Consider the following 18259-nt stretch of genomic DNA (forward strand, 5'->3'; position numbering starts at 1 on the left):
GTCAACACAACCATCATATTGCATCTGCATATGTTATCCATAATTTAAATTATTGATATGAACTATCTCAAGACCTTCAAATACATCTTAATATGCATGGTGCCTATCAGAAGCTTCCTAAAAATAAAATGGGTTCATGGTTCATACAAAAATATCATAAAAATAGTCTTAAAATTATTCAAAAGTCCAAATCCCTTCTTCTGTGTAATACGTGTGGTGAAGCTGGATATTTCTGTTTTAAAGTCCTCATAGATATATGCTCATAAGTGAATATGATCCATTTATTTTTAAACATATCAAATTTGGAATAGGTATCAACATTCACTAAATATCAATAGGGGAAATCCGAATCCAATCAACATTGAATTCAAAGCTCAATCCCTAATAAACAAACAAAATCAGGAGATTCTCTACATACTTCAATTATTTAACTTTGCAAGGGTAGCAAAACTAAATCTTAATTTGACCACTTATTTTTCAATTTATTATACATTATGATGCATGAATACCATGTCATCACTATAAGTTGAACATCCACATTATTTAAAAGCTTTGCTATAATATTAAAAAGCATAGGTACAAAGATATCAATCACTTAATAATAGTAAGAAAAGTAGGACCAGATTGTAGATTAGACTTTCTAATGCAAAAAAGTACTTAAACCCATGGAAGATTTGTGATGGAGCATTGAAAAGAAACTCTAGAGGGAGCACATACTTTTCATTCATCTGGTAACTTTTCTTGTATAAGTTCTTCTTGTAGTTGGAACATGTTGTGCAGGCCTGACCAAGTTTCCAGATTCAGAAACCAAATTGCCTCTGTTCTTCAGTGTAGTAGGCGGAAGGGGCTGCCCCAAGGACCATCTTCGTGTACCAACAGACATATTAGCTAACTTCTCAGTGGTTTCTGAAACCCGTCGTGCATTCTGAACCTTGTTAGTAGAAGAAGCTGCTACTCAACCATAAATAAATATAAACAATTAACTTTCAAACATTTATAGATTATGGAAGCAACTACGTAATACACCTTCGACGGCAAAGAAATACTTGAAAATATTTATCATGAAAGCAAAGTAACCGACCACTAGAAGTGGTGGTAGTCAAGTGCAGGGCGGATAACTGTTGAAAGCATTTAAAGTAGTAAGCCCAGAGTAGCAGCGGAGGGATGTGTTTTTGAAACTCAGACTTAAATTATTAAACTTTTTTGTCGTTTCAAAAATTGAGATGACACCGTTTTCAAAAAGGGTAAAGATCATTTGAACTCAAATTTTGCCAAAAATTGATTTCATTTTGAAAATTACCATTTCATAACAAAAAAATAAAAAACTGCCTACCACCCGAAATGAGGACTTAGTTTTCAAAAAAAATTATAATTTTTAGTTCCTTAGTCGTTGCACTAAGCAATACCAATACAAGAATTGAGTAGTTATACTTATTATAGGATTATTGTAAATATTTGTAGGGTTCTATTTTTGAATACTCCTAAATTTGAGTCCTACCATTAACTTTAAAAAATTACAATAATCAACCAAAAATATTAGTCAGAAGTGCTTACTTGGGCTGTCCTTTCCCGGAGGTCGATATTTTGGTTGCCTACTAGTCTTCAGTGACTTATCGTTCTTAACTCCATCCTATTCGAGAATAAAAAATTGTTGGCATGAAGAATTTGTGAAAAGAAAAAGTTCACAAGTGAACAATGTTATCTAGTCTGGCAAAGTATTACCAAATAGCTACTCAATTAAGAAGGATCTCAAATTGAGAGATAGATCTTGAGTAATTTTTTGTACTGTTATTATAGATTCGGGTTGAACTCCATACATGACAGCACATGTACCATTCATAAGAATTTGAATTACGAATATGTGCATATTAAGAAAACTCAACGTTGGCTATGCTTCCAGTCTTCCACCATAGGAAACAGCACCAACCTGAGTCTATATTTACACTACTCATTTTTATGCCAGGCACCAAATAAATGGACAAAAGAAAGTGTGGATGATCATGGTACTAGTCAAGAAGAAAGATGGAGGAAGAACAAAATTACAAAGTAGAAAGGAGAACAACTTACTTCATTTGCCATATCCAGCTTGCGTTGCACACCTGTAATGTTCAGAAATGAGTGAATAGTATGTTCTGCACTTTTAATGCAAATGGAGTATGGCACAACCACAAACAAAAGGGGCCTACTTGTTGTAATACAGCCCAAACGGGACTAAGCTCAGATATATTTGTTGATCATTGTTTAATTTCCATCATTCAGATATATTGTAGCAGTTTACATGTTTTTTCTGATTAAACACACGGCATTTCTAACAAGATTGAATAATATAACCCATGCCAGAAAAAAAAACATGGACGCATTTATGGAAATAGTCTATATATGGTTGAAAGCAATTAGACCACCTGAAGCTAAAGATGGATGTAATTTTGATGAAGAAAAAATATTGGTGGGCTTTGAATCAGGCAAAGCAACAGAATGTCTCTTGACCGCTTGCCGATCTAATGCTCCCCTGACACTACCTGCAACAAAAATATTTAGGAGTTTAGTTCTCCTTCTCAATTGAACCATAAACAAGTCCATAGCAAACATTATAAATAAAACCACTAACAAGATGGTGGAGTTCTGGCTACTGCTTTGGTGCGAAGGGATGGAGGGATGTAAAAGCAACTCTGCAAAAAAATTATTCAGTCTTAATAAAACTTGCTTACAAAAAGCACAATATAATTTCATGCAGAAATGATAAAGACAATTCAAAAAAGTGATCCAAAGTATGTATAGACTAAAAGAAAACCTGGAAGAAAGGATGTTGAAGGACCTCTGCTGCTGTTGGTCTCTTGCATGGATCCCATAAGCAAAGAGACTTGATGAATAGAAAATGAAGAACAAAAGAGAAACATAGCACTCTATTAATAGAGAAATAAAGAACATGACTAAGCTGTTAGGCAATAAAAGCAAACTACTTACAGTGATAAGGCTGATTGCATCATCACTTATGGATGGAATCAGTCCTGAGAGATGTACACCAGCAAGCTGTAGAATGTAAATACAAGTACGTATTTAGCACAAGATACTACACATCTTAATATGCACATATCAACAGACGACATCAGATACGCAAATGTAAGGGACTCATATAACTAAGCAAGAGCTCCAACATAGAATAACCCAAGTGTTGGGACTTTGGGCAATTAATATAACACAACACCATAGGTAGACATGAATGCTTAGATTGCCTCAAATTTCACACCTAGCATATCAATTAGCAAGTAGCACCCGACATAGCTGAACACCAAAAACAGCAAGGCCAAATTAAGAAAAGCAAACCTGTGGAAACTGAAAGTTGAGGTCCCTAGCCAGTTTGAGTCCATCTGTCCAAGATTCAGTAGTTGGACTACCTATGACACTGCATATTTTGTAAATCTCATCCGCTTCACTGCATGTCATGCCCATAAAGCAATATATTTATTTCCAACACAAAGTCAGCAAAAAAGATGCTTTAGACCAGTAACAGCAGTTTCACTTATAATGATTTTATTACATAAAATCATGAAAATTAGCAGCCTAATAATTATTTTGATAAAATCAATTGCAATCATGTAAGTCGTAACTAACTCAGAGGGATGCAGATGTCATAATTGTGTGAATTCCCTCATAAAGATCTATCGAATTTAACTAGGTAAGAAGACCAACATTTGGGAAGTTGTGGAGGACTGGAGATGGAGAGAGAGATAAAGAGACAGAGAGGTCAATACCTGGCACCTGGAAACAGGGGACGCAGAGTGAACAACTCGGCCATAATTGCACCCATTGCCCACATGTCTTGAAGATAAAACAAAATATATAAATATGTGTATAGTACTCATAAACACAAAGTATTGGTCAACTAAAGACCATCAATAACATAAATACTCTACATCAGATGCTTACCAACTTTGGAGCTATACAGATACGACTGAAGCAGGACTTCAGGAGCACGATACCTAAACAGAGACCATTGTACATGTTACTAGATACATAACAACACACAGCATATTGTATGTTGATAATCTATTACCAGTTCAGGACACATACCATCTGGTGGAGACATACTCAGTGAATGGTGGCTGTGAACTGATCTCTCGGACTAGGCCAAAATCAGCAATTTTCATGATATCCTTGGTGACCAGCAGGTTTTCTGCAAAAGGCAGCACACCTTGTGTCAAAACAGCAAAGTTTCACAATAGAGTAATAGAGAAAATAAGATATTCACAGAAGGCCAGGCATATGGTCTGCATTTTTCTCTTGAAATGCAAGTCAAATAATCAGCAAGCTAAAATTTGCAAAAAATAATTAAAAACACATTTTTGAAAGCAAAAGCAGAATGGAGTAATACTGATTGACAACAAAATGCTAATAACATTATATACATGCTATGCTGTTTTACATTATAAAAAACAACTCTTTCCCTTTTTTATTGTACCACAATCTACCAAGACTGTATACAATGTCATGAATAAGTACCTGGCTTCAAATCACGGTGGAAGTATCCACGCTGGTGCATGTAAGAAAGACCTTGGAAAACTTGAAAACACAAGTTTCTAACTTCACCTTCAGAAAACAGATATTCCCGCTTTTTCATAAGTTGGTAGAGGTTGAACTCCTGCATCACCAAAAATGACATGAAATATTAGACTTCAAATCAGCCATCACTATAGCATAAAATTCCGTCACTTACCATGTACTCAAAAACGAAGAACAGAACGTCACTTTCTCGAATAACTTCCTTCAACTTCACGATATTTTGGTGATTCATTTTCCGTAATGACTGCCATAGGGGAAATTAGAGAACTAAATATATGTGGAAGCATAAACAATATATGAAAGATATTGAGAAAGAATGGCGAGATGTGACACCTTGACTTCTCTCAGGTTTACACACTCCTCCCAAGAGTAATATTTCTTCTTCATTTTCTTGATTGCAACCTATAATATTATGATGAATCAGAAATGCACACAATAAATAAGACTTTGCATTGAACATCTTCATCATACCAATTAGAGCATACTTACAACTTCACCATTTTGCTTATTAATAGCTCTCCAGACCGTGCCGAATGATCCATCACCAACTTCCTTAATTAACTTGTACCTGTGTTTGCAACCAAAATAACATATTGTTACCAAAAAATTAAAAGTAAATTAAGGTGGGATATAGCAATTTCTGTAACAAATAATCACCTTTCCATTTTTCTCGCAGAACCCAAAGCAGCACTTTATTCAATAAATGTACGGAAACACACTAAGATAAATGACAGTTAACTCTAGCAGACAATGCTTAGAAACGAGTATAAAACATTAAACAGATATCAGCTGGTCCAGCAAAATCCACCGTCAATTCTCTGTCAGGGAAGACAATGGCAAAAGGCAGAAAGCAGCATAGCTTTATTTATTAATAGATGTATGGCTTTGTAATGGTAGCAGGACACATGAGATATAAACGAACAAGTACTAGAAAACATGTTGACACTTCCCAGGTCCAACCAAAATCATTAATAAAAGCAGCAGCATTCGTCTCTAGATAAAATCACTGTAAGTTGAGACTTCAGTACTTCGATAATAGCTACTTCATCTAATCTGCACAGGTGTATCTCAGAGCCTTCAGGTAATTACGTTGTCACTACCAATATCCATCAGGAGCAACAAGACGCTTTTTTTTATCAGCAGAGCAACAAGACGCTGATTACTAATAACTACAATCTGCAGTGTTTTGATGCAATTGCTTATCCAATACCCAAGATCCAAACAGCATCCAATATTCAGGCACAAAATTATATAGCCCAGCCCTTGGAATAAAGAAAAGATTGAGTCAAATTTTAGTAAAACTAAAACAGAAGAACATTGTTATACAAGACACAAGTGCTCCATCATAGATAGATATCTTACCCCAAAAGTGGGTTTTTCACAAGTTTTAATTGGATGATGGTGTCCGATGCACTGTCAAAGTAACAGTTGTCAAGAAATAGCCTTTTTAGGTTTTGGCCAAAGAATAAGAATAAGTTCTTACTTCAATAAGTGCACTAAAGATGCAGAACCTGTCTCAGAAGAAACTACCATTGCGTACATTGAGCTGATCATTAAAGAAGAACATAACACTAAGTGCAATTAACAAAGGAAACAAGAAGAAAATCTCTGAGGATGGAGAATCGCAGATCAAGCACTTCTTGGATTGAAAACAGACGATACTGGTAGCAACTTGACCAGAAACGAACTCCTTCCATGTCTCAAAAAATAAATCAGAAACGTTTAGATTCAAACCCAGATCAACCTGAAATAAAACATAAGAGTTCAATTTAGATTAATATTTATATATTATTTAATAACGAGTAACATACATGCCAACAAAAATAGAAATATCAATAAAAACCGGGATGACAAGTAATGAGGTAGCTTAAAATGCTATTAGAACATCATAATTTGGAGAATAGATGCATTATTAATTCATTGCCCAATTAAAATTTATTCTACTTAACATTCTGATTTGTTACTAGCAGTTAAAGTTTACATGTAGAAATTTTAAAACTTTTCTGGTGACATAAAATCAAGCTACCAGTTGATAAACCCACCCAGTATATTAAAACTTGGGCAAGGCTCAGCCTGCAATAAAACATGGGAAAAGATCATATTGGATTAGATTAATAATTATGTAATAATATCTTTTTTTTTATATAGGCAATCTTTTTACAAGGAAGGGTTAGAGGGGAATTGTGCATTTGCTGCGGTTTGAACCCAGGTGCCCACACTTCATATCTCGCAGACCGCAGCTCTACCAACTGAGCTTCCTATTAGAGACATAATTATATAATAATGCCTTATTTCAAAAATATATAATAATGACTAACACGCCAAGAAACAGAGATCTCAAATTCTCAACAAAAAACCAGAATGATGTAGCGAGGACATCAAAATTAGGATAATATGCAGCAAGTAACCCAACTAAACTTCATTGTAATTAGGTAGATTTTATTTTAATCATCTACAAATTTTAATGCTTTTGTGGTGACAAAATCAAGTTACCAGTTGATGAACGCACCCAGTATATTAATCAACTACACTAAATTCCTGTAAATAAAAACTCCAAAACCTAAAAATTACAACGAAATAAATTAAAATAAAAAAACAGACATCATATACAAATCACATTTCAAAAATTATATTACCAGCACAGTAAGAATGTGAAACCCAAACCATTTGAAGTAATCACGCTACAATTCACCAAGCAAACAAACTGCCCCAGAAATGTCAAAGCTTCAAATTTATGCAAATCTATTTCCAAACCCTAACTAACACCAATAAATTGAATAACAAGGATCCAAACCTATGAACCCTATATCATATAATCAAAAATCAAACTCATCCTCTGAAAAATCCTTCAATCAGCGGAATGCAAGGAAAATAATAAAAAATGGTAATTAAACCGGAATGCAATAAGAAATTCTAATCGTTCATAAATGAGGAAAATTTAGCTTCAATCCAAACCCTAATTAATGCAAAGGAAACGAGAAGAAGAGTGAAATTTATGAACCTGAAGAGGAAGGAGAAGGAGGACCGTCTCAAAGGACGGGAAGAGATGGAATCCAGAACTTCTCTATCACCGCCAATCCTAATTTTCCTTTCTTTCTAACCCTAATTTTCCTCTCTTTCTAACCCTAATTTTCCTCTCTCTGTCTTTCCCACCAAATACATAACTAACTTCCTTTCATTTAATATACAAGTTAACAAAAATATCACAATTTTTCTTTCTTTCAAAAAGGTTAATTTTTCCGTTTTAGAATGGACACTTGCTGAAATTTACAATCATCAAATAAATTAAGGGATGCATTATCTCCTCCTGCCAGTGAAATCATGACATGTGTCATGTTTCATCATTTTCTATAAAAATATTTTTAAAATTAAACAAAATAACACACATGTCACATTTTTACTAGCTAGAGGAGATAAGTTATCTCCTTGTAAAAGGAGATACATTATTCTCATAAATCAATTAACTCTTTACTGATACTGGTGACAATACCTTTAATTGTAACAAAAAAAAAAGTATCTTATTCAAAAAATGGCTATATAAAATAAATTAACTCTCTAGTGATACTCACACTTTTGAATTTTAGTGAAATTATACAAACCATTTTTTAATACATCATTATTATTTTTGGTTCGTTGTGATATAGTATAAGGAGCGATTTAAACAATATTAATTCTTTAGAATTGTTAATTCATTTTGTAACAAAAAATAATAAAGATACATTAATTTGTATATTATTTGGATTTGCTTCCACAATATATCATGTTTTGTTTAACTTAATTGTATTTATCACATTTTTTATTTAAAGAATACATTTATTTCTTATGCAAGGGTAGTCAATATAATGAAAGTATAAAAATTAGAGGTTTGTGTAGGTGTAGAAAAATGAAGATAATTTATATAATTTCACTAAAACTTAGAAGGTGTAAGTGTAATTTACTCTTGTCTTTATGTAATTGATAATTTATATAAATTACTCCTGTCTGAGCTTACTTAAGAGGAATCAAATATGTACCACTTGAAAACCAATGTCCGTTAGTAGATTACTTTTTGATTGCTCACATTTGTTATCATTCAGAAAATTAATAAATTATAATTATTTTCAGTAACATATATAACGTTAACAGTGATTTAATAAAATATATTGGTATATAATAGAGATCAAGTAAATTCCACAAGTTCTTGTAGAAGCATCGAGAAAAAGAAGTAGAAAATTCCACTAAATCTTGAACCAAAATCTGAAACAATAATATTATGTATCTTTTTTACTTATAATCTTTTTTACTCATCTCCTTTAAATACTAGACTATATATTTAAATATATCTAACCATCTTCAGCATGAGTATTACCCTAAAAATATGGTCCATGATGAAGAATTTGATAAACTCCTCAACGTAAATAATTTTTATATTTTACTCTATTATATTCTTCACATATTATATCCTAATCACTTTCATACTTTTTTAATCGGCAACATCACATGTTAATTGTTAATATTTTAAAAAACGCCAATGCAATATCATACGATTTATATAACATTGTATTCTTTTATTAAAAATGACAAAAAAATCAATTATCAACATATATTCTTTATATAACAAAGATCTAATAAATCTATCTTCTTATTGATAATTAAACACGTAAAATATTATAACTTTAAAATATACAATAATATTGAAGTATGAAAAGAAAGAAAACAACAAGTCTCATTCAAATATTAATAATGTATACCACAATAAATCAATCCCATACAACTTCTTAATGCAAATTCAACCAAATTAGAATTGAAATTTGAAAAGAAAATAATTGAAAGTTCTTGACTAAAGTGATTATTGAAAAAAGCACCATTTGCTTCATGATTGAAACAAAACTCTCCCATTTTCATTAATATTCATATGGGTAATGTGAATTTCTTGAGGAAGAAGATGATACTTGATACCATGAATCTCAAATATCTTTTTCAATTCCAAGAGTAGTTCTGTAATCCTTATGTTTCTCTCACCATAGTTTTGATGATTGATAGTATGTTGCACACATAAGCATAACTTCAATTTGTCCACATTTTCTATTTGTTTTGCTATCACACTATGCTTTGGATTCCAATGCTTTGGTTTGCTCTCAATGTACCTAACATGTCATAATATTATTGTTCATTACTAATTAGGTATATATAATAGAGGAGGAATTCACTTACTCTATTCCGATTATCAATTTTATGAACATATGATGATTTAGATCTATTCACTAATCAAAACTACTGGATTTCCCTAAAATTGACGACTAGGATGAAAAATAAGTTTAAAAAACTTACTGTTGGAGTAAGTGGATCTCTCTCCTATATAATATAACAACATTATTTTTACTCTAGAGTTTTAATCAAATATTGTGTAAATAAAAAAAGGATGACCCAACAATTAACAATATCATTTTCTATAATAAAAATTATTTAACTCTATGATACACCTCTAAACTTCAATTGCTTGCATAATATTATTATAGTGTGAGTAGTCTTTACAATTGCGATTATTTCCACAATTACAATATATATAATGTAACTATGACCAAAATTTAAAACAATACATTAAAGGGTAGACCTAGTGGTTCACATGTGACTCTTATTTAGTGAGATATGTGAATGATGGATGTACGCAATTTTACTTCCGTAACTAGAGAGACTATTTCATAGATTCGAACTCTTAATCTCACGATTACTAAACAACATCCTTAAAAGTTAAAACAATGCATTCTCTATATAAAAAAAGGCACATAGAAAATAGAAAGGAAAAGAGAACTTACATTTGTATTGATTTCTTGAGTGCAATGATGTTTTCCATGGGAGTTGTAGCATCAATGGTGAAATCAATTGTATCACTCATCTCTGGGCTCCTATAGAAATTGCTTATTGGCTTAGAGAGCAAAATTGCATTAGGGTAGTAGATTTTCTCATTGTCATATCTGAGAAATACTGTTGTTAATATATTCATCTCTTCCACAATCATCTGTAAGAATGTACCACAATAATTATTGAGTATTCCGAGTGTGAATGAAGAAGTCTCACATTGAGGAAAAATAGATGAATTAAAGAGCAATAATGTACATAATTAAATTCATGTGGAATAATTGAAGTAATTTTATTGTTATAATATTAGTTTTTAAGACTTAGTGTGATGAAGATGATAGTATTAAAAGTGTAAGAAAAGCATGATCCAATCCCAAAATCAAGTATACTTCTCTAAAAAAACTCATTGCTTACTTCCTACTTGAATTATGTTCATTTCGTCGCTCCATCGGAAATTCCCTTTGTCCCTATCCTACTTCAGCTTGGTAGTTTCCATTACCTGTTTAGGGTTGAGTCCTAGGATTTGACGACAAACTTAAAAAGACAACTATAGATGTTTTATGCTCAATTATTCAGATAATGTTTGCATCCTCCGTCGTCTTACCACGACTGCTAACTCGGAGTTAGCCAATACTTATTCCTCGGATACCATCATTACTTCTTATCTGGGTTCCTATTTAAATTATGTTCATATGTGGTCGATATGATCCCTACATCTTAGTTATTGTCGCATTGACCACAACCATACTAACTTATGGTTGCGGAATGCATCAACTACAAATCAAGTCGATATGACTATAACGCAAACTCAACCATAATTTAAAGCTCATTCAAATAAAGTAACTTTAGCATGTCATATTACACAAGGTATATGCATATATAAACATTTAATTTGCAACTTAACTAAGTGAATATATATATATAGCAACATGTTTAATTTGTAAAGGTTGATAAATAAATAAATAACCTGAACACCATCAATGACGCAACGATCTCCAATATCAAAAGGGTGCATGACGAAGACAAAGATAATAGCTTCTAACACAGTCTTGCAAGTACCTTGGAAAGCAACACCTATTAAAACTGTTTGTGTAATGCAGAAAAGTATTATCTTTAATGTAGCCACCTCCATCAGCAATAGCACCACTATTATTATTATTACACTCACAACTGCACTTGCTAATTTGTGAAGTTGTTGCACTGCAGTTTTTGTATCATTTAGTGATTGTGCTAGAGATTTTCGTTCATAATAAGCACCAATCTGATCAAAAAAATCATTAGTTAATTAATTAATTAATTAATTAATCATCAATATCTAATGGTTAATTAAATTATTTGAACTATTGAAGTAGTGTACAATATTTTAAATTGTGATTACAATCATGATTGTGAAAAAATGTTGTCGATACAGTCACAACATTGTAGTTGAAATCCCGAAATTACAATATTGTGGTGGCTGCAACTACAAATGTGGCTCAGTAGTTTAAAACATTGTATTTTTTGGTACTATAAGGGATATATATTTTCATCCTTTAGGTAAGGGATTAATCTCTTTCGAGGTGTGTGGTTGTCACTCCCAGAAATCGAACTCTCTTTTGATCATATTAATCTAGCGTGACCTTATACTACTAAACCAATACCTTGTTGATAATTTAAAACATTGTATTGGACTAACTTATCTAAAATAATTGCTAGTTATTTTTTTAATAAAACCAAGAAGATCAATAAGTTTCTCAAAAACCCAGAAAAATAACAATAACACAAAATATGAGCAATACAAGGGATGGAGTATCTTTAATTTAATTACTCGAACTCCTAGAATTCAGTGTTTTAAATTACGAGTACGATTGTAATTGAGTTCATGTTGCAATTACTGTAATTGTAGGAAAATGTTGTCGAAATTTACATTTAAAATTTTAAACTTACCATCCAATTTCTAAATGAAGATCTACTGATCTTTCCAGTTTCAAGGGCACCTTCAAAGAGTGGGAATATGGTGTGTATCTCAACCCTCTTCAAAAATCTCATGAGATCCTCCTCTTCAATGTACCTTCAACAAATTAGAATATAAAAATCCATATTTGAATGATCTCATTCACACATAGATATACCTAATATATATATATATATATATATATTTGAATCCTTTAAATATTTTCTTATGCTTAAATATGATTTCCCACCTTGAAAATTTGATGTTTCCATATGATTTCCTACTTAGTAGGTCAAACACTAAAGCTTAAAGAAAATAATTAATTGTTATTAGTGGTGTTGAATTCATGGCGTAGCCTAATATATTTTCCTTAGTTTACACTTTACACTCTATTTGGTTGGAAGGATTTAAAGGAGAAAATGGGGACATTTTTTTTCTTCTTTTTGGTTGACAAGAGAAGTAGAGAGGAAAGAAAAAATTATGGTGGGTCTCCTCTCAATTCTCTTTTCACAAAGTGTTGGGTATTCCAAGTGTGAATGAAGAAGTCTTACATTGGGTAAAATGGATGAATTAAAGAGCATATAAGTGAATGGATCCATATATCTAATGTCTTAAGGTTTTTTGTCAAGATGTGGTGTCAAGCCCACTTATATGCTTCTTTCACTTAGCCCATGGAGAAATGTTATAACTCATGGATGGAGATCCCCCAATAGAAAGTCTCAAGGGGGAGTTAAGATGTCGGAATTAATAATTATACTCTTAATCATCAATTTTAAAAAAATTCAATAGTTTGAATTAGTAAATAGATTTAAACAATTAGATTTTTTTGAAATGGATAACTAAAATTCTCGTAAAATTCATTATCTTTCTTATTGCTTTATATCTACTCATACTTTTTCTTCTTATCTTCTCTCATCTCATTTCATCCTCAACCAAAGATAACATTAATGTCCATATTGTGGGTGAATATATGAATTGAATAGTGATTAGTAGGGCCAAGATGATAATGGACCATTCAGCAAAACACCTAGTGCTAGTGGGAGGAACAATACATACATGATGATGTTTATAGGCATTTGAATAATAATCACATAAAATGATTTCTTATAGTTTAAAAGTTTGATTCAGAGTTCTTACAAATTCAAAATTAAATTTTACAACAAGAAAGCTATAGCTACTAAAATTTAACCTTTACACTTATATATACCCATTGACATAACTGAAAAACTATTGCAATGTTAATAAAAACATTCATAAACATCAAAATAGCATCAGAAAATATTTATTTATTTTTTGTTTTATAAATAAGATATATATAAATTGCAAGTATATTATTTAAAAATTATTATCCAAATAATATGACTATAGTTGAGTTTCTCTATCTAGTATATAGTGTAGGGTAGAAATACTGGTCATGAAACAGACAGAACACTATAAGAATTAAGAACCTACAACTTAAAGTGTGGTTGAAATGATTATAAGGACCATTCATATTATATTATAATTATTTAATTTCTATTATCTAATTATTATACCTTCCATTACCTTATTTTTATATTTCAATAATGACACCTCAAAGAAGGTTGGAGGTGATATACTCTTAAGATATGTACCTATCATTATTTTCTAACTTAAAATTGAGAAAGGAATAGAGGGTAATCCAATTTTAAATATTGATCAAATTAATTTTATAACTCTTTAAATTTTAAAGTTTTATTTGATCCTAAATATTGATCATGCTAAGATTAAATATATCATATTTTCTCATTTTTCATAAAGAGTTTTTTCAATATTTCTTACTCCTATGAATGCATAATTTGATACTCTGTAAATTATTTTCATGTATATATATATATGGTGAAAAAATTATGAAATTAATGAAATACAAAATGATATATGCATTGTAACAGTAGCTCATTTGTATAAGAGTGTTTTAAATAAATAAATAAATAATTGAAGAAACTTTGTTAAACAAATGAAATTATATCAGTGGATAAATTATTACAACTAAATGCATTATCTACTTTAAGTCAAAAAATATTATTATTTTATACACAATTAAATATGTAAGGATAAACATATATAAGTCAAGCGTGTTAATCCACAACTCAATGATCCAATTTAGCCCAAGTTAATTGGGTCAACTTTTTTACCTTCCAATCCTATCCAACTCAGTTACCGTTATTTTAAATAATAATTAAAAAGAAACTAAATGTGTCATATTAGTAATATATAATTGGATATTTGTGGATAGAAGTATCATTTATTCTCCTAAAATTTTTACTCTTTTTCAATGGATTTCATTCCCGACCAAAAAATAAAGTCTGAGGCGTTCTTTTATATAAATTTTCTTTCAATACCTTGTTCCACACGAATCTAGAGACTGTTAGAAAAAGAAAGTCTACTAGAAAATGAAAATAAATTTTTTATTAAAAAAACAATATCCAACATAATTAATTCAATCTAATATGAGGAAAAAAATTGTGCATAATGATAATCATTTTCTAATATACCCGTTATGTTGGCCGTAGAAAATTGGATGAATATACAACTTTTAGCATTATGACATGTGATAAAAATAAAAATTTAACGATCCTTATTTTAATTTATTTTTTAATAAAATAAGTTATAGTTTTTATTTTTGGTTATAATCAGTATTGGAGAGGAATTGGACTATCGGGTGGGAAAGTGTAAAGCTAGGAAGGGAAGAAATAGTGATAATACACTTACTTGGCTCCAGGTTTGGCAACATTCTTGAAAATCTTTTGTGCAAAATTTCTAGCTTGCCACTCACTACTGATCTCAGACTCAGTATTACCAAAATCATCCACAGTTCTTGAAATGGTTGATAAACCTGAAGACCTAACATAGTTAACAAGTCTCTTCACACTCCATGCAGATTTTGATCTTTCCATGCTAAGTTCTTTCAGCTTCTCCATATCAATCTTTCTTGACCCAAATTTCTTTGACTTGTACATGTTCTTTGTATCCTTAAACCTTGTTGGCATGGACTTAGATCCTGTTAGGTGTTGCTGTTTCAATATTTCTTCAGCATCTTGCATTGGTGGACCAGACAATGTTTCTAATATGTAGTGATGAAAAACACTTTCTTTCATTCTGTCGAAATATGTTGTGACATGGAATGAAGAAGCAAGCATTTTCACCAACACTATCTTTACTAGCCATATGGTTGCAGCCACTAACACAGCCACTAATGCCTGAAAATAGTCATGTTTATGTACATCAAATATTGGACAACAAAATGTTGTTCTTCCAATTTTGGAATGTTTTTTAGACTCGTGAATAGATAAAATGGTGTTGGTTTTAAATTATGGTTACAATTGTCTTAATGCGATTACGGTTATTATGGTTGTTGTAATGTAGTATGATGTGACCTAATATAATTACATGAGACTATATTAGTGTGATTCAGTGTTATAATGGACAATTGTTATGTGATGCAGGAGTCTCCAACCATCAGGGAGTTCCATTGTTATGTGGGTACGAGAAGAGTGAAAAGTCACAAGTGAAACACTACTTCATGAACCAAAACCTTAAGGCATTAGTTTCATGGGCATTTCCTTCTTATAAACTCTTTCACTCCTCCCCGCATATCCAATGTGAGACTTTACACTTGAATAAACCCAACAATCTCCCCCTCAAGTGTGGGTACCACACATTTTCTGGTCCGCTCCCCCTTGAGTCCACCATGTCCCAGCCGAACCATCGGCCCTGATACCACTTGTTGGACCAGACTGCGACCGAGGAGCCTCCAACTACTAGGGAGTTCCATTGTTAAATGGGTATGTGAAGAATCACAAGTGAGACACCACGTCTTGAACCAAAACCTTACAATTAATTTATGTTTTTATAACTTATTTTTAATAAAATAACAAGTTTTAATTGATTTAGACATAAATTAGAACCAAAGATCTTCATTCATCTAGTGGGATCTAGAATGGACAAATGTAAATACTTCTATACTCGTAAATATAAATCGTGTTTGCATAATTCAAACCCATAAACCACGATAGTTTACGAGGCAAACAATATTTATCGTCATGTTAAGACTCACCACTTCTTGTATAAATAAAAGAAACAAACAAAAATGTAAATTAAGGTAAAGTTAACTTGATTTGTTATAAGAAAAAGTTGTAAAATTTTGTTGATGCAACAATACTACTTGCCTGAAAAACCTTGTTGATGAAGTTATGATTTTTCTTCTGGACATCCTCAAATACAACACTCCAATATGAAAGCAAAACAAGACCTAACCATAAACAATTTCTGATGCTCTTTCTGAGTCCATAAATGAAGTACAAGGCTTTATCTCTTAGCATCAAGTTTCTCTCAAGCACTAAAACAGTAACACCGGTTAACCAACCAGAAACCAAACGGCCACTAAAAGTAACCATAGCCATCAAACACCATTTCCAAATTTCCAAACCCAATATATGAATATTCTTAATAGAACTTATAATGAGTGAACAAACCAAACAAGTTAATATGTTAAGAAACAAAACCCACTCCAACAAAAGCCTCCACTTAACCTTACAATTCCTCTTTTTGTGAGATTTTGAACCATTTTCTTCATCATCCTCTTCAATATCTTCTTCATCTAGATCCCATTTATCTTCCTCATCTTCTTCATCAGTGAATTGAATGTCATTTTCTTCAGAAATTGTTACTCTCTTGTGGGGTATGTAGTTGTATTCTTGGATTCTGGACTTGGGTTTTGAAAAGCTGAGACGGTTAAGAGTTTTTACCCTTAAAGGGTGCTTTGGTTTCTCATCATTTTTGCCATTTTCAATGTCTATAGAAGAAACTTTAGGGCTATTTTGCTCAACAAAAAGAACAACATGATCTGATGATGATTCAGTTTTCTCCATTTCTGGGACGAAAGAAAGTGATTTTGATGAATAAAATGGTGTTAAAATTTGCACTACTATCCTATCATATAAGTTTCAAACTTATGAATTTTATTTATACAAGTTTTCCTCCTACATACATATACATTAGGAATATGCATGACGAATTGATGATGTAAAAAAGTTTTCAGGTGATAGCATATATATTAATTAATAGTAATCATCTTGGCTGAGGTGTATTTTTTCCATATCCCTAAATCCATAAAAAACTTTGCTTATAAATAAAATTAGAGTGGTAATTTTCTTACAAAGTTAAACTAGATGTCATATCCTACATAATATAATAGTAACACTTATTATTTATAATTATAAGCCAATCACTAATAAACACTATTAATTTTATGATATATTTTAGTCATCATATATGTAATATGTTTTGTAGGTTATATATTAAAATTAAACTTGTAAAAGAAAATGAGCAATTATAAATCATTCTAAAAGAATTAACTAAACATCAATTTTCCAGTTCTAGTGTAGTTATTTAATACATTGTTGGTTATATTTAATAAATCTATAACACTCATAATTATATTGATAATTCACTATATATGATAGTTATAGGAAAAATAAAGAAAAAATAGTATTTATCCTTTATTGGATTTCAATTTTATGATTTTTGAACAGTCAATTTTGTTCGTCCAAAAAAAACTCAAAAAAATAATGTTTCAAAGATGTTTTTAGTAATAATAACAATAAAAAGAAATGAAAATATGTATAACCACATGCATGGGCACACATTAAGAAAAGACTCCAAAAAAAAAATAGAGAAACACACACAGAGATGGGAAGAAAAGGAATGCGGATTACCCGTCCTAAAATTAGTGTGTCCTCATGTCTTAAGTCAATAAAGTTTTTCCAAGTAATGCACCTATGTTATTTTAAGTTTTTAATTTTTTTTAATGAAGTTTCACTTTTTTATTGGACTGGAACAAAAAAAATTTGTCAAAATGGGGACATGTGAGCAAAATTTATATCATTTCCAATGTTAGTATAATATTCC

The 18259-nt window shown here is 31.2% G+C and overlaps 2 protein-coding genes and 1 long non-coding RNA gene across 5 annotated transcripts; all 3 read right to left on the bottom strand.

Annotated features, from left to right (window-relative positions):
• On the bottom strand, positions 443–5682 carry LOC109350205 (cyclin-dependent kinase F-4-like). 2 transcript variants are annotated; one of them, XM_019591376.1, is made up of 16 exons: positions 5218–5682; positions 5050–5128; positions 4894–4962; positions 4715–4804; positions 4501–4639; positions 4072–4174; positions 3928–3980; positions 3753–3819; positions 3325–3433; positions 2965–3030; positions 2792–2860; positions 2609–2669; positions 2403–2519; positions 2068–2099; positions 1555–1630; positions 443–945 (listed from the first exon to the last, which is right to left on the bottom strand). In XM_019591376.1, exons 1-16 carry the CDS (start codon positions 5223–5225, stop codon positions 725–727), a joined length of 1359 nt encoding a protein of 452 aa, XP_019446921.1. In that variant the 5' UTR covers positions 5226–5682; the 3' UTR covers positions 443–724. The 2 variants fall into 2 exon arrangements, with proteins under 2 accessions (XP_019446921.1, XP_019446920.1); XM_019591375.1 differs by having other exon boundaries at positions 443–951.
• LOC109350206 lies at positions 6248–7675 on the bottom strand. Of its 2 annotated transcripts, none has more exons than XR_002108087.1 (3): positions 7562–7675; positions 6603–6633; positions 6248–6304 (listed from the first exon to the last, which is right to left on the bottom strand). It is a non-coding gene; the product is annotated as an uncharacterized LOC109350206 (long non-coding RNA). The 2 variants fall into 2 exon arrangements; XR_002108088.1 differs by having other exon boundaries at positions 6282–6304; positions 6587–6633.
• LOC109350207 (mechanosensitive ion channel protein 10-like) lies at positions 9240–17278 on the bottom strand. Its single transcript, XM_019591377.1, has 6 exons — positions 16519–17278; positions 15062–15549; positions 12325–12448; positions 11366–11659; positions 10356–10558; positions 9240–9686 (listed from the first exon to the last, which is right to left on the bottom strand). Exons 1-6 carry the CDS (start codon positions 17218–17220, stop codon positions 9413–9415), a joined length of 2085 nt encoding a protein of 694 aa, XP_019446922.1. The 5' UTR covers positions 17221–17278; the 3' UTR covers positions 9240–9412.

The sequence above is a fragment of the Lupinus angustifolius genome, chromosome LG06 (genome assembly GCF_001865875.1).
Source record: "Lupinus angustifolius cultivar Tanjil chromosome LG06, LupAngTanjil_v1.0, whole genome shotgun sequence".
In the NCBI taxonomy this organism is placed as follows: Eukaryota; Viridiplantae; Streptophyta; class Magnoliopsida; order Fabales; family Fabaceae; genus Lupinus; species Lupinus angustifolius.

What these genes read in the sequence shown, in the direction of transcription:
- LOC109350205 (XM_019591375.1), bottom strand. An exon ending in GAGTATGTCTCCACCAGATG is followed by an intron (nt 3,981 to 4,071) that starts GTATGTGTCCTG and finishes GTCTCTGTTTAG; the next exon opens with GTATCGTGCTCCTGAAGTCC. An exon ending in TCAACTTTCAGTTTCCACAG is followed by an intron (nt 3,031 to 3,324) that starts GTTTGCTTTTCT and finishes TACATTCTACAG; the next exon opens with CTTGCTGGTGTACATCTCTC.
- LOC109350207 (XM_019591377.1), bottom strand. Translation starts at nt 17,220, where the DNA reads ATGGAGAAAACTGAATCATCATCAGATCATGTTGTTCTTTTTGTTGAG. An exon ending in TCATCAACAAGGTTTTTCAG is followed by an intron (nt 15,550 to 16,518) that starts GCAAGTAGTATT and finishes GACTATTTTCAG; the next exon opens with GCATTAGTGGCTGTGTTAGT. An exon ending in GCGTCATTGATGGTGTTCAG is followed by an intron (nt 10,559 to 11,365) that starts GTTATTTATTTA and finishes ACATTCTTACAG; the next exon opens with ATGATTGTGGAAGAGATGAA.